Here is a 15,489-nt window from a genome sequence, read left to right as displayed (position 1 = left end):
CCTACAGTTGTTCAGCCCTGTTTAAACCATAGAGGAGCCATAATAAGATAATATTATATGGCAGCAACTGTTCTTGGAATTTTTCACTCCTATCAGTGCTTTGTGTGGGCTGCCCATGATGTTGAGGGCGAATTAATCTACTGCGTGTTTATTTAGAATCCTGACTGTTAACGAATTTATAAGTCAAGCTGTAAGGTAGCAAAATAAGATAGACAGCAAACCACATTTGAATTTTATTTGGGTAATGTAGTAAAAAAAAATCTTAACTACGAATAAGGAACCTAAACTTATTTTAGATGATGCTGCACTAAATCCTTAAGCATTCTGCAAAATGACGTATACACATTGCATGCTTAAAAATCTGGATTAGACTACAACAGAAAAAAAATATGCTGGAAGGTACCAGAATACTTGCTGCACTAAAAAAGAGAACTATGCCGTAGATGATGTTAGAGGTGAGCGTGTTATCACTAAGCCAAGGCCAACAATCACTGAAAGCACAACCTAAAATTTCTGAACGCATTGAGAACTCATTCAGTACATGTATTCACTGATAGAAATAGCAAAGTGAAAATAGATAATTTATCTTTTAGAAACAACATCTTAACTTACCTTAAAAAGCCAAGGAGTTAGAATTCTGAGAGGTGGTATCAAAACTGGAGGTGGTGGGGAGGTATGATTGTCTATTGTAATTCCAAGATTATCTCTCACCTTTAAAGAAAGGAAATTACATTTTGACAAAAAAAATCTGAAATGTGTTTTAGTAAGACAACACCATCTAAAAGGAGAACATTTCACAAAGCAATGAATTCAAGATTAATATTTTAGATAGAAATTATATTTGTTCATTTCATACATTAACAACTATGGCTAAATTCTAACTGTTTACAAAAACTAATTATTTTAAGATTAACAGATTGATTTATGTAATACTGGCACAACTTGAAACAGTATAGTACAATAATTTTATGCAAATGCTACACATGGCCATTTGGAACACAGGAACTGTGAGATAAGGAAAGACCATAGTTCATCCAGCTCGTCATTTACCATCCTGTCAGTCATGTGATACACTGATGGTGTTGTTGATCAATCAAGGCAATCAATCTCCATCAATTCACCTAAAACAGACCCAGACATAAAGCGAGTAAACCCCCACTGGAGCAAAGTTTTGGAAACAATAGCCGGAGCTTTCCAACTGTTCACGTCGACGGGATCTTCTGGTCCCGCTGATGGTGCACCCCGCTGTGGGTTTCCCTGCAGCGTTGAATGGAGTCAATGGGAAATCCTCTTGACAGCAGCGAGACCAGAAGATTCCGCTGCTGGCCAATGACACGCCATCTCCTGCTGTGAGAAATACACTGCCGGGAGGCCAGAGAATCCCACCTATTAGATCCATGTCACCTGTTCCTGTCAAGCATGCGACATTTACCATGCATCATGTCTTAAATTACTCTCTAATGGTGTATCCCAAAACATTATTTTCTCAAAGAAAGACTTCCAAGTTAGCGTTGAATTAAATCAATACTATCTAATTTAATTATCTCTCCAGGAAGCCTGTTCTATAGATTTACCACTCTCAAACTGAGATAATATTGATGCAGATTAGTTTTGAATTTGCCCTCCTGCAAGCACAGGCTATGATCTCTGTCTCTACTATTCTGGAGGAGTTATCAATATCTACAATACCGACTCACTAATAACATAATCACTGATATTCAATTCATGTTCTGTGAGAACCTCATCATCTTCTTAATCTAGAATCATAGAATCCCTGCAGAGGCCATTTGGCCCATCAAGTCTGCACCAACTCTCTGACAGAGCATCTTACCCAGGCTCACCACCCTGTCCTATCCCATGGCTAATCCATCTAACCTACACATCTTGGGAAAGGAAGGGGACCTATGCAGACATGGGGAGAATGTGCAAACTCTACACAGACAGTCACCCAAGGCTGGAATTGAACCCAGGTCCCAGTGAGGCAGCAGTGCTAACCACTGTGCCACCCCTACTGGATGTTTATACTAAGTTACTATACCATAGACTATATTATGTATTATAATCTTGAGTTAAATGCAAGAGAAGTGTGGGCAACAGTCGAAACAGCAAGGTGACGTTTTGCCAATTTTGACATTAAGGAACCAGATAAAACTGAGATTGATGGGAACAGACAACACACACTACTGTTCAGACTTATACTAGACAGAGGGAAATTATTGCAACCTAAATTGCTGAAGTTCTTCAGAGCTACACCTTCAACCCAACCACCTTCAGCACTTTCACTTATTACTTTATCATGAATGGTGCTAATCAGTGATTATTTAACAGTATCCTGCTCCATCAGAACTTCATGTCACAACATTGTAGGACTTGGCCTGGAAAACAGCAGTAATATTTGTGCACTGTCTCCCCAAGCAATGACCATCTCTTGGCAAGAAAAACACAACCATCTCTCCCTGATCTTCAATTATAAACGATACTCCATCGTCATCCTTGGGGTCACCGCTTACTAGAAGCTTAACTTGATCACCATACCTTGAGAGTGGTGGAGACAGATTCAAAAGAGAATTAGATAAGCACTTGCAAAAAAAATAACATTTGCTGGGGTAAGGGTGATGAGTCGGACTGAGTTTTTACGGAGAGTTGATACGGATGTGACAAATGGACTCTCTATCTGTGCTGTAACCATTCTTTGATTCTATTACAAGGCTGATGCAGGACTTGGAGACTCGGTGATAAGTGACTCACCTCCTGATCCCTGAATACCTCTCTATCATCTAGAAGACTAAAATCAGAAAGTTAGTAGGATGCTGTCTTCTTGCCTGGATGGGCGCAGCCAAGGAATACTCAGGAAGCAAATCATCATTCAGGACAGATGAGCCTGTCATTGATATCAGTATCCCTCCCCGTCACTAATGCACTTTGGGTGCAGTATATATCACCCACATGTTCGCAATAACTCATCATAGCAATTTCATTGGACCTCCAAGCCCTTAAAACTCTACCATTAAGCAGAACAAAAGTAGCAAACATTGTTGGAACTTCGTCTACAAGTTTGCCTGACATCCATTCATCCACAGGGATATCAATTAGAAGTGGAACTTGGGTCTTTTTTCCTTTCCTTTTCAGAGAAGCTGAGGTCAGACGTAGCACTTCTGCAGACAGGAATTGGCAAAGTAATTGCCAATGAAGTTTCTAATTTGTTCTGGGAAGGTGAAAATAAGGCACAACACAGTGGTTAGCATGGCTGCCTCAACGCTCCAGGGACCCGGGTTCAATTCCAGCCACAAGTGACTGACTATGTGGAGTTTGCACATTCTCCCCATGTGGGTTTCTTCCAGGTGCTCTGGTTTCCTCCCACATTCCAAAGATGTGCAGGTTAGGTGCACTGGCCATGCTAAATTGCCCCCTTAGTGTCACAGGGGTTAGTGGGGTAAATACATGGGGTTACGGGGTTAGGGCCTGGTGGGCTTGTTGTTAGTGCAGGCTCAATGGGCCTCGTGTACTGTAGGGATTCTTTGATTCTATGAAGGTTGTGTCAAGCATTCATTCTGTTTTGACTATTGTTACTTTAGGTCATTTTAGAACATGATGAAGTCTCAACAAATAGGGACATATAAGCTCGAATTAAATCAAGGTTTAGTATAAGCTAATACCTCACACCTGAATCCTTATGACAACATTGAGTGAAAGTGTGAAATTTAACTGAATATTACCACTTGTATATATACGAATCACTTTCCACGTATTTAACAATTGTCCAAAGTGCATTACTGTGATATACTGTGCCTTTCAGAAATGGATTTTTATTATGTTTATTGTAAGGGGTATGTTTATACGGTGCCGATTTGTCTGCACCAAACAGTTCACATGCTGAGAATGCAGGCTAATTATTGATTTTAGCTAGTGTTTGTGTTAATCTGAGTTAATCCATTTTTGTTTATGTTTGGTTTTTCCCCTGGGGTTTAGAGTAGGTTTGATTAGATTGATTAACATGTGACAGTCATATGCTAACAGGAGGAGTTAAGCTCACAGGGAAAAGCCAGCAGTTTCTGCATGGTCCTGAAAGAAGCAAGAGGTGTCTCTGTCACTCTCCCCAGAAATGTTCAAAGGCTGTAGGACTGGTCAACAAGTAAAAACACATAAGCCTGTGTTGTTTGCTATCTGGTTTTGAAGAGGAGTTTAAGTCTATAAGTGGAATATTGCTTAAGTTGGAATTAAGAGATGGGTCAGCAGTTAAAAATTGTATGTGGTCATGTTTAAGTATTTCCATTGGTAAAAGTTAAGCTAATTCATGTGTTATAGTTAAACTGTATTGTTGTATAAAGTTTGTTTTGATAAAAACTTCCGAGTCTGTCAATAGAATCACACCTGGAGCGAAACAGCTTTTATTAAATTGAAAGTTTATTCATTAGCGTCACAAGTATGCTTACATTAACACTGCAATGAAGATACTGTGAAAATCCCCTAGTCGCCACACTCCAGCACCTGTTCGGGTACACTGAGGGAGAATTTAGCATGGCCAGTGCACCTAATCAGCATGTCTTTCGGACTGTGGGAAGAAACCAGAGCACCTGGAGGAAACCCACACAGACACGGAGAGAACATGCAAACTCTGCACAGACAGCGACCCAAGTCAGTAATCAAATCTGGGTCCCAGGTGCTGTGAGGCAGCAGTGCTAACCACCGTGCCACCCTCACACTAATGCCAAAATAGAAAAACTTTGGGGTATAATATATTGTGGGATTTGGAGGAATTTGGATATCCCATCTGTGGATACGGGCTTGAGTAGAGACATGGAAGATCCTTTGTATCTGGATGGAGATAACAAACTGCATTAAGTCAATGCAAAGTGGCAAGACTCCAGCCCCTCCTGATGGCTTTCCCACTGAACTCAATAAAAAGTTCTCTACTCAACTTGCTCCCTTATTACTAGATATGCTTAATGGCTGTGGGTTGCATCGGCTTCTCTTTTAAACACTGACGTAAAGCTGTTTGCTAAGGTACTGGGGTACCGTTTTGGAGCCTTGTCTTCTTGGTATATCTGATGATCAATCTGGCTTTGTGAAGAGGCACCAATTAGTTTCAAATGTACATCGTCTTCTTGACATTATACTTTCTGCAACTGCCTCGACCGACCCTGAAATTGTTGTCTCTCTGGATGCGGAGGGGGATTTTGAGGGAGTGGAGGAGGATTATTTGTTTACAATTTTGGATAAATTTGCATTCGTTTCAAAATTTATTTCATGCATTCGTCTTCTCTATACCTCCTCTTCTGCAAGCATGCACACTAACTCTGTACACGCAAGTATTTTCCTCTATCCAGAGGAACCTGTAAAGTGTGCCCTTTGTCTTTACACCTTTTTTCACCTCTGGTGATAGAACCCCGGCCCATAGCTTTAAAGACTTCAACATTGCCAAAGAGTATCCACTGAGCTGGTGTGCAGCACGTGTCCTTATATGGTGATGACCTATTATATATTGTGAACCCTATTACCTGTAATAACAGCACAATGAATATTCTCAGCAACAGTGGCTCATTCTCTGGCTATAAATTGAATATCAACAAAAGTGAGTGTTTTCCAATCAACTGAACAAAGAAAATTACAGCACAGGAACAGGCCCTTCGGCCCTCTAAGCCTGCACCGACCAGGCTGCCCAACTGAACAAAAACCCCCTACCCTTCTGGGGGCCATATCCCTCTATTCCCATCCTATTCATGTATTTGTCAAGACACCCCTTAAAAGTCACTAATTTATCCGCTTCCACGACCTCCCCCGGCAACGAGTTCCAGGCACCCACTACTCTGTAAAAAATCTGCCTCGTACATCTCCTTTAAACCTTGCCCCTCGCACCTTAAACCTGTGCCCCCTAGTAATGGACTCTTCCACCCTGGGAAAAAGCTTCTGACTATCCACTCTGTCCATGCCTCTCATAATCTTGTAGACTTCTATCAGGTTGCCCTCAACCTCCGTCATTCCAGTGAGAACAAACCAAGTTTCTCCAACCTCTACTCATAGCTAATGCCCTCCATACCAGGCAACATCCAGGTAAATCTTTTCTGTACCCTCTCCAAAACCTCCACATGCTTCTGGTAGTGGGGCGACCACAATTGAACACGATATTCCAAGTGCGGCCTAACTAAGGTTCTATAAACATGACTTGCCAATTTTTAAACTCAATGCCCTGGCCGATGAAAGCAAGCGTGCCGTATGCCTTCTTGACTACCTTCTCCACCTGCATTGCCAATTTCAGTGACCTGTGTACCTGTACACCCAGATCCCTTTGCCTATCAATACTCTTAAGGGTTCTGTCATTTACTGTATATTTCCTATCTGTATTAGACCTTCCAAAATGCATTACCTCACATTTGTCTGGATTAAACTCCATCTGCCATTTCTCCGCCCAAGTCTCCAATTGATCTATATCCTGCTGTATCCTCTGATGGTCCTCATCGCTATCCGCAAATCCACCAATCTTTGTGGCGTCCGCAAACTTACTAATCAAACCAGTTACATTTTCCTCCAAATCATTTATATATATTACAAACAGCAAAGGTCCCAGCACTGATCCCCGAGGAATGCCACTTGTCACAGCCCTCCATTCAGAAACGCACCCTTCCACTGCTACCTTTGACCGAGCCAGTTTTGTATCCACCTTGCCAGCTCACTTCTGATCCTATGCGACTTCACCTTCTGCATCAGTCTGCCATGAGGGACCTTGTCAAGGGCCTTACTGAAGTCCATGTAGACAACATCCACTGCCCTACCCTCCTCATCAAATATCTTTGTCACTTCCTCGAAAAACTCGATCAAGTTCGTGAGGCACGACCTCCTCTTCACAAAACCATGTTGCCTCTCATTAATACGTCCACATATTTCCAAGTGGGAATAAATCCTGTCTCAAAGAATCTTCTCCAATAATATCCCTACCACTGATGTAAGGCTCACAGGCCTGTAATTACCTGGATTATTCTTGCTACCCTTCTTAAACAAAGGAACAACATTGGCTATTCTCCAATCCTCTGGGATCTCCCCTGAAGCCAGTGAGGATACAAAGATTTCTCTCAAGTCCCCAGCAATTTCCTCCCTTGCCTATCTGAGTATTCTGGGGTATATCCCATTAGGCCCTGGGGACTTGTCTACCTTGATGTTTCTCAAGAACCCCAATACCTCCTCCTTTTTGATCTCAATATGACTCAAACTATTTATACATCCTTTCCCAGACTCATCATCCACCAAGTCCTTCTCTTTGGTGAATACTGACGCAAAGTACTCATTTAATACCTCACCCATTTCCTCTGGCTCTAAGCATTGATTCCCCCCCTTGTCCTCGAGTGGGCCAATCCTCTCATTGGCTACCCTTTTGCTCTTTACATATGTATAAAAAGCCTTGGGATTTTCCTTAATCCTGCTGGCCAATGCTTTTTCGTGACCCCTTTTAGCCCTCCTTACTCCTTGCTTAAGTTTCTTTCTACTTTCTTTGTATTCCACACTTGCTTCGTGTGTTCCCAGCCTTTTAGCTTTGACAAATTATCTCCTTTTTCTCTTTGACTAGGCTCACAATATCTCTCGTTATCCAAGGTTCCCAAAATTTGCCATACTTATCCTTCATTCTTACAGGAATGTGCCCGTCCTGAATCCTCATCAACTTACACTTGTAAGCCTCCCACATGCCAGATGTTGATTTGCCCTCAAACATCTGTCCCCAATCTATATTCTTCAGTTCCTGCCTAATATTGTTGTAATTAGCCTTCCCCCAATTTAGCACCTTAACTTGAGGACTACACTTATCTTTATCCATCAGTACCTTAAAGCTTACTTAATTGTGGTCACTGTTCCCGAACTGCTCCCCGACTGAAACATCGACCACCTGACCGGGCTCATTCCCCAATACCAGGTCCAGTTGGACTTCCCTAGTTGGACTATCTACATACTGTTTCAAGAAGCCCTCCTGGATGCTCCTTACAAACGCTGCCCCACCCATGCCCCTAGCACTAAGTGAGTCCCAGTCAATATAGGGGAAGTTAAAATCTCCCACCGCAACAACCCTGTTACTTCTATACCTTGCCAAAATCTGCCTACATATCTGTTCCTCTATCTCCCGCTGGCAGTTGGATGGCCTATAGTAAACCCCCAACACTGTGACTACACCTTTCCTATTCCTGAGCTCCACTCACACTGCCTCGCTGTATGACCCCTCGGAGGTGTCCTCCCGGAGTACAGCTGTGATATTCTCCTTAACCAGTAGTGCAACTCCCCCACCCCTTTTACATCCCCCTCTCTCCCGCCTGAAACATCTGTATCCGGCAATGTTAAGCTGCCAATCCTGTCCTTCCCTTAACCAAGTCTCTGTAATGGCAACAACATCGTACTTCCTAGTACTAATCCAAGCTCTAAGTTCATCTGCCTTACCTGTTACACTTCTCGCATTGAAAAAGATGCACTTCAGTCCACCAGACCCTCTGATTAGCAACCCCACCCTGCCTGCTGTTTCTCTGAGTCTTACTGGCCCTACTCTCTGGTTCCCCTTTGCTTTGGTTCCCACCCCCCGCCAAACTAGTTTAAATCCTCCCGTGTAACACTTGCAAAACTCCCGGCCAGAATATTTATGCCCTTCCAGTTTAGATGCAACCCGTCCTTCTTGTACGGGTCCCATCTGCCCCGGAAGAGACCCCAATTATCCAGATATCTGAAACCCCCCCTCCTACACCAGCTGTTTAGCCACGTGTTGAGTTGCACTATCTCCTATTCCTAGCCTCACTAGCATGTGGAACAGGGAGTAATCCTGAGATTACAACCCTAGAGGTCCTGCTTTTTAACTTTCTACCCAACTCCCTAAACTGCTGCTGCAGGACCAAACAATCCCCCCAGAAGTTTTGCCGTTTTGTATATCAATTGCTGGTTTTCGCTACTTGGGTGTGAACATAACACACTCTTGCAGTTCTCCACAAAACAAACTTTACAAAACTGGTCATCAAATTTAAGGCGGATTTACAGCACTGGGATAAGTTGTCTCTTTTCTTGGCTGGCAGGATTCAATCTATAAAAATGAACATTCTGTCCAGGTTCTTGTTTCTTTTTCAATGTCTCCCGAACCTTCTACCAAAATCATATTTTGCTATGGTAAACAAGCTGATATCAACATTTGTCTGGGCAGGTAGGATTCCTAGAGCCCGTAGAGTGAAACTTCAGAGAAGGAAATGGGATAGTGCTCTAGCACTACCTAACCTACTGTACTATTATTGGGAAGCCAATATTCAAGTGGTTTTAATATGGTGCCATGATCCAAGTATGAACTGGTGTCATATGGAAGTGCATTCCTACTGCTCATCCTCTCTCCCTGTCTTGATCTATGCCATACTATCCTTATCTGTTATGTACAGTCAAAGCCCTTTGTGATTTCTACTTCAAAATATAGAAGCAATTTCGTCGACATTTTAAACTTGGCTCTCCTCAGTTGAGCCCTATTTGTAATAACCATTTATTCTTGCCTTCCAAGCTTGACTACTTGACAACTACTTCCAAACATGTTACTGAAAGGTATGTTGTCACTGCCTCAAACTCACGGAGGTTCTATTTCAAGATTGTACAATCTCTTCTGGCCCCTCTCCTCCACAAGAAATGCCTGGGAAAAGCTGAGATTGGGTTCGATCGCGTGGACTGACTGGTGGGAGGAGGCCCTCCTTAGAGTCAACTCCACATCCTTCTGTGCTCGGTTAAGTTTTAATTCAATTTAAAGTTCACTTCTCTAAGGCCAGGATTAGCAAGTTTTTTCCAACACAAACAACAATTGTGACAGATGTTTATTTGCCCCTGCAGACTACACCCACATGCATGAAACTGGTCATATGCAAAACTGGCTAGTTTTTGATCATTCTTCTTTGACACTCTCTCCGAAGTTCTAGATTTTGACTTGCAGTTTTGTCCTTTGATAACCATATTTGGAGTCTCATCTGAACTAGCATTATTTGCTCACTGACGCTCAGTTTGGGTTCCACCAGGGCCAACCAACGTCTGACTTAATTACCGCTTTAGTCCAAAATGAACAAAGGACATGAACTCAAGAAATGAGCTGAGAGCAACAGCCCTTGACATCAAGGCAGCACTTGACAGAGTGTGGCATAAAGGAGCACCAGCAAAATTGAAATAAATGGGAATTGGGGGGAGGGGGGAAACTCTCCACTGGTTGCCATCGTAACCTAACTTGAAGGAAAATGGTTGCGGTTGTTGGAAGTTAATTATCTGAGTCCTGGGATAACACTGCAGGAATTCCTCAGGGCTGTGACCAAGGCTCAACCACATAGAAAATAGGTAGTGTACGGCAGCTATGTATTTATTCAGGATAGATGCAATGTCAAAATATCATGTATGGGGAAAGTTGATTCCAAAGTAGCACTGCTAAACTTTGCAAGCAAAATTAAATTAACCGCTTACCTTGGCCAAATTCTGCCATAGTTCGCATAAATAGTCAAAGACTTGTGCATGAATTTCAGGATCCTTAATGCAGTTGACATCTCCCAAAATACCAAGCATTCGTCTCCACATAACTGTTGCAACATCTTCATGCCATCCTTTAAGACTCCCTCCTGCCATAACACTGCAATCTTCATTTGGAAACTCACTATTTTCTGCTCAACGTTTCAAGACATAAAATAGGCAAATAAATTTATAAAGTTTAAATTCAACCCCAAAACATACACAAAATGTTGAAATAACAAAGTTAAAATTTAAATACCTTGAAAATATCACTGAATAGAAACTAATGCCTTAAATGCAATATGAATTGCTCAAATAAAAATGATCACACCACAGCTTCTTTTCTGGGAATCTTCACACAAATGGTAGACATATACATGTTGCCTAATGTGTCTCACATTAGCATTTCCTCTGTGGGATCAAGATTAAACGTTTGAAACAACCTATATATTTAACTTTAAAATGAATTAACCATGCAAGTAATACCCAAGTCATCAGGAGTCTGCAAGACTGAATGGTGCAGTTTTTCATCCAGTGGTAAATCTTTTTGTTCTGCATGATCAGCGTTTAAAGTGGATGGAGATGGTGTCTGAGATCTTGAACATGTGTTTGAATGGGTCGGAGAAGCACTTTCAGAGCCTAGAGAATATTAAAAAAATCTATACTAACTGAGGATATTATAATAATAGACAAAACTGAAATTTTTGACTCTCAGTTTTGTTCAATTGCAAGAACATTTATTGGCAGAGTTTTCTGGTGTGAACCTCTCAATTCATTCTACTTTATTCTCAAGAAATTCAGTGCATTTATCACAAGCAAGATCCAAATGCATAAATTTCAACTAATTGGAAATAGAATACCAGTCCATCTTGGACCTTGTTAGACCATTTGCATTTTTGCGAAATACAGGGCCCAATGAAATATTCATCAAATGTATTGTGTTTAATATCTTTCTGCAAAACACAACTCATCCAGCTTCCAAAAGAGTAAGACACAAAATGTATTAGGAACAAAAAGGAAAAGCAATTATATTAATAAGTCTACATTTCTATTTTTATATAGGAAGGTATCACAATAGGTGATAGGGCATAAGTTTCTTCACAATTAAACGTCATCACTGTGCAACTGAGTCAATAAGGAAAAGCAAAATATTGCAGAAAATCCTGGAAACACTGACGGTCTGACAGCATCTGTCAAGCGAGGAACAGTTAAGAATTCATGGGGAATGCACACTTGTAGGCAATCTCCCCAGGGATGTTCATGCAGAGCACAGAGGTTGATTTAGCATGCTTTTCCAAAACTTAATTCACAGCAAGCATGCAAGTAATTTAATATTTTTGTCCGAGGTCCCTCCTACTATACTCGGTTACACCATCAATGCATATCCCAAAGTGACCAATACTGCTGTATTTATTCAGTCTCCAAAATGCAGTTCAGGTTTTTTTTAAAAATAGATAAAATAAAGCTGTTTCCAACCTTTGTGTGCTATAATAGTCTTCTATTGTACATTTTTGTAACTGAATAGAATTTGTTTTGTCCTATTTCAGAGATTTTTACTCTAGACAACTGCAGATGTCAAAGCAGGTAACCTCGTTCCAAGAATCAGTCAAAAGAAGACCGTAACAATGTGCTGCAATATCATCCTCAATGGTGAAGCGATATTGAAAACAAACTGGATTGGGCACACTGTTGACTGGGAATACTTATTGTGCAGTGTTCTATTTTGTAGCATGTCTACTCTGTAAATTGCAATGCCTGTTTCTCTTTGAAGCAATTCAATTACCAACATGGATAATATCCTGTTCTTTTGAATTGGTACAGTGTTTGGACAACATCAGTTGGCCAAAATCTTGGAACTCACTACCTAACAGCATGGTGGGTGTACCTACATGGCACCGGCTGCAGTGGCGCAATGGGGTTGCTCACCCACCACCTGCCCCAAGGCAATTACACATGGGCAGTAAATACAGGCCTCGTCAATGATGCCCTCTTCTCATACACGGAATAAAAGTCTTCATTATTCTTACAGGCAAAGTACTGCAGCGCTTACCACAGAGGAGTGGCAAAGTTATGAACAGATGCTCTCAAGACAAGAGAAGCAATAGGACCGTGTTAAATGTTAACAGCTGACTTTTACCTTTCCTCAGCAAGCACAACACACCTGTGATTGTAACTGTGTCAGCAGAAGTGGTCTGCAGATTGAGGCTGCTAGTTTCGGAATCAATGTGCACAGCAGTTAAATTCGTCAATTCTTGCTCCGCATCTGTTTGCCGTGATGCTCCTAGATCTGCTTCAGTGTATACGGCAGAAATGGTTTCACTGCCAAAGCTAAAGCCTACAACAGAACCAAAAATGATGACCATTATGAACCCCCTTTTAAGCAAAAAGAAATCCTGAGGAAGCATGATCGAGAAAATTGTGCAAATCATATGTTAAAAAAGAGCAGCAAAAATGTTCACTTTAAGAGATGCACAAGGAAATAAAAATAAAAAAAAGTCTGCAAAATGTTGGTTTATAGAACTAAAACTACATACAAAAATAAGCAAAGCAGCTCAGCGAGTATTCTGAATATCCAGGTGTCCATTCTGCCAGCCCAATAAGCATTCTTTTAATAGTGCCATGTTTTAGCAATTTGTTTCCTAATTCCAATCAATTGGGTGGGAGTTTTTTTTCGGGAGGGGATGGTGGTAGTGAAAATGAAGGGAACAACAAGAAGAATACTTTTGTTCTAGCAGAAATATTTTAGAATACCATTGAACACTTGACAAATACACAGTTCAGCATTTCACTAAGAACAGAAACAGATGCAAAACTCCATAATTGGAAATGGAGTGAAGTTTTAGACAAGCTGATTTGTAGCCGTTTTGGGCGGGGGGGGGGGGGGGGGGGATATAATACAATTTTTTGCTTAACATCTGCTACACAGGTTATGGTATGGAAATTATTTGTAATGATGTGAATGATTAGATTTCACTTCTGAACATCTAACTAAATACCTATAGACTGCATTTGGGTAAAGTATTAGTCATAAAGTGTATCTCAGCATCCATGTAAAGTAATCCACAAGTGTCAGCACTGCACCAATTCATTTTGACCTGACCTTTAAACAAAAACAAAAAAAAAATCCCAAAACGTATGCTACCACAAAGCCAGAGCAAACAGTCCAGTAGGATCTTGTGGAAGGAGAATATTATTTGAATAATGAAGATCAAACAAAGTATCTTTCTTTTCCCCTATTTAAGTTTTCTATGCACACTAAAGTAATACCAATTTGAGGGGGAAATCGGGTGATGTTAGGCCCTTGCACAGTGACCATTACATCAGTTTCCACTACTAATCTGACTGGTATAATAGCATACAGTCGTCAAATCTAGACATGATGTTAGATCAAACCTAAACAGTGGATTAATCCGTTTAGTAGCTTTGCAAATATCATTCACAACCTGACAGAAGAGCTCTAGGAGCAGCAGAGAAATTATTTTAAATCTACACTTGCATAGAAAACACTCAAATTTCAATTTACCTATCCACTGTTGAAACACTAGCTTTGGTAAGATAATAACAAACCCATTACCAAGGCTTCGTGTTCAAATATTTAGATCGTATTTCATATGTTTTTGAATATAACTTTTAATTTTAGGAATTAAAGTTTTAAATAAGATAAATGAAAAAGCTTAGTTAATAGAATCTTACAGTGCAGAAGGAGGCCATTCGGCCCATCGAGTACACACTCCCACCCAAGCCCTCTCCCCAAAGCCCCATGCAGTTACCCTAGCCAATCCCCCTGACACTAAGGGGCAATTTAGCATGGCCAATCCACCTAACCCGCACATCTTTGGTCTGTGGGAGGAAACCGGAGCACCTGGAGGAAACCCACGCAGACATGGGGAGAATGTGCAAACTCCACACAGACAGTGACTCCAGCCAGAAATCAAACACAGGTCCCTGGCGCTGTGAGGCAGCAGTGCTAACCACTGTGCTACCATGCCGCCCATTAGTTTCTTTATTAAGAAACTCTAATGTGAAGACGAATCAAACAAACCTAGGTTTAGTTATCTTAGGTTTATCTTGCAAGATCAGAGTTGATTGAACCTAGGTCCCTGGCGCTGTGAGGCAGCAGTGCTAACCACTGTGCCACCATGCCAGCAGTGATAGTGGGAAAAAATTTGAACAATGAATGATCCATCTGCAAGCTTGTATTGGAGCCAGAAGCTTTCTTGAAAAAAGAGTAGGTAAAGTTGCCATAGTCCCAGATGACCATCGGCTGCTCTTCCCTTTGAGGGGAAGAGCTGGCTGGTGGTGATTTAACCTGAGGATCACCACACATCAGGCAAGGGGCAAGGTTGAGAAAGCCAAACCTTTATGGATAACCTCAACCAGTATGAGAATTGAACCTGCGCTGTTGGCATCACTCTTCATCATGAACCAGCCGTCCAGCCAAACGACCTAACCGGGGGATAGTCAGGGAGTCAAATGTGAGAGTAATTTGGGGGGTCAGTTGTGCAGTTATCCAGGAGATAGACTATGGTCTTTTAAAAAACTTTTCCTGCTAACTATCCAGAAGAGTACATCGGGACTGTCTGAAGTTTCCGACTCGAACTTGGAGTCGGAGACATTCAAAGAGGGTCCCAGGCAGCAGGGAAATTGCCCACCGGAAATTGAAATGCCCTGGACAACTGCCATGTAGTTCATTACATAAGGCCTTCCACAATGTCCTGATGCATATCTCAGTTGTACACCAGGTCTCTGACCACCCAGAGACTGGAAAATTTGGGCCATAAGCTCTATTTCTCTCTACACAGATGCTGCCAGACCTGCTGTGTGTTTCCAGCATTTCTGTGTTTATTTCTGATGATACGTTCATGTCATTCCAGCTGTTGCTAAAATTTCCTACTTGCAACTGAGGCTGTGCATTGATCGTTTTCTTCTTGATTTTACCTTATATGATATTTAGTAATTGAGAGTTTCAAGTCTCAGACAGTACAACCAACAAGGACTGGCTCAGGTTTC

The 15,489-nt window shown here is 41.5% G+C and overlaps 1 protein-coding gene across 18 annotated transcripts in view; it reads right to left on the bottom strand.

Annotated features, from left to right (window-relative positions):
• ralgapa1 (Ral GTPase activating protein catalytic subunit alpha 1) overlaps positions 1-15,489 on the bottom strand; it is a 244,010-nt gene that overhangs the window by 132,029 nt on the left and 96,492 nt on the right. For 14 of the 18 annotated variants that reach the window (XR_013500019.1, XM_078233782.1, XM_078233793.1 and 11 more), the window contains 4 exons: positions 12,641-12,814; positions 10,966-11,118; positions 10,438-10,631; positions 613-711 (listed from right to left, as the gene is read on the bottom strand). Coding sequence is in view for 17 of the 18 variants with exons in the window: in XM_078233782.1 (XP_078089908.1) it covers positions 613-711; positions 10,438-10,631; positions 10,966-11,118; positions 12,641-12,814 (620 nt within the window). In the remaining variant the exon portion in view is untranslated. The remainder of the gene's footprint in view (positions 1-612; positions 712-10,437; positions 10,632-10,965; positions 11,119-12,640; positions 12,815-15,489) is intronic. The other 4 variants (XM_078233789.1, XM_078233796.1, XM_078233790.1 and 1 more) reach the window with 2 other exon arrangements.

This window comes from Mustelus asterias, chromosome 18, assembly GCF_964213995.1.
Source record: "Mustelus asterias chromosome 18, sMusAst1.hap1.1, whole genome shotgun sequence".
Lineage (NCBI taxonomy): Eukaryota > Metazoa > Chordata > Chondrichthyes > Carcharhiniformes > Triakidae > Mustelus > Mustelus asterias.
The sequence above is the reverse complement of the archived record's forward strand: the minus strand, read 5'-3'. Positions and strand labels throughout refer to the sequence as shown.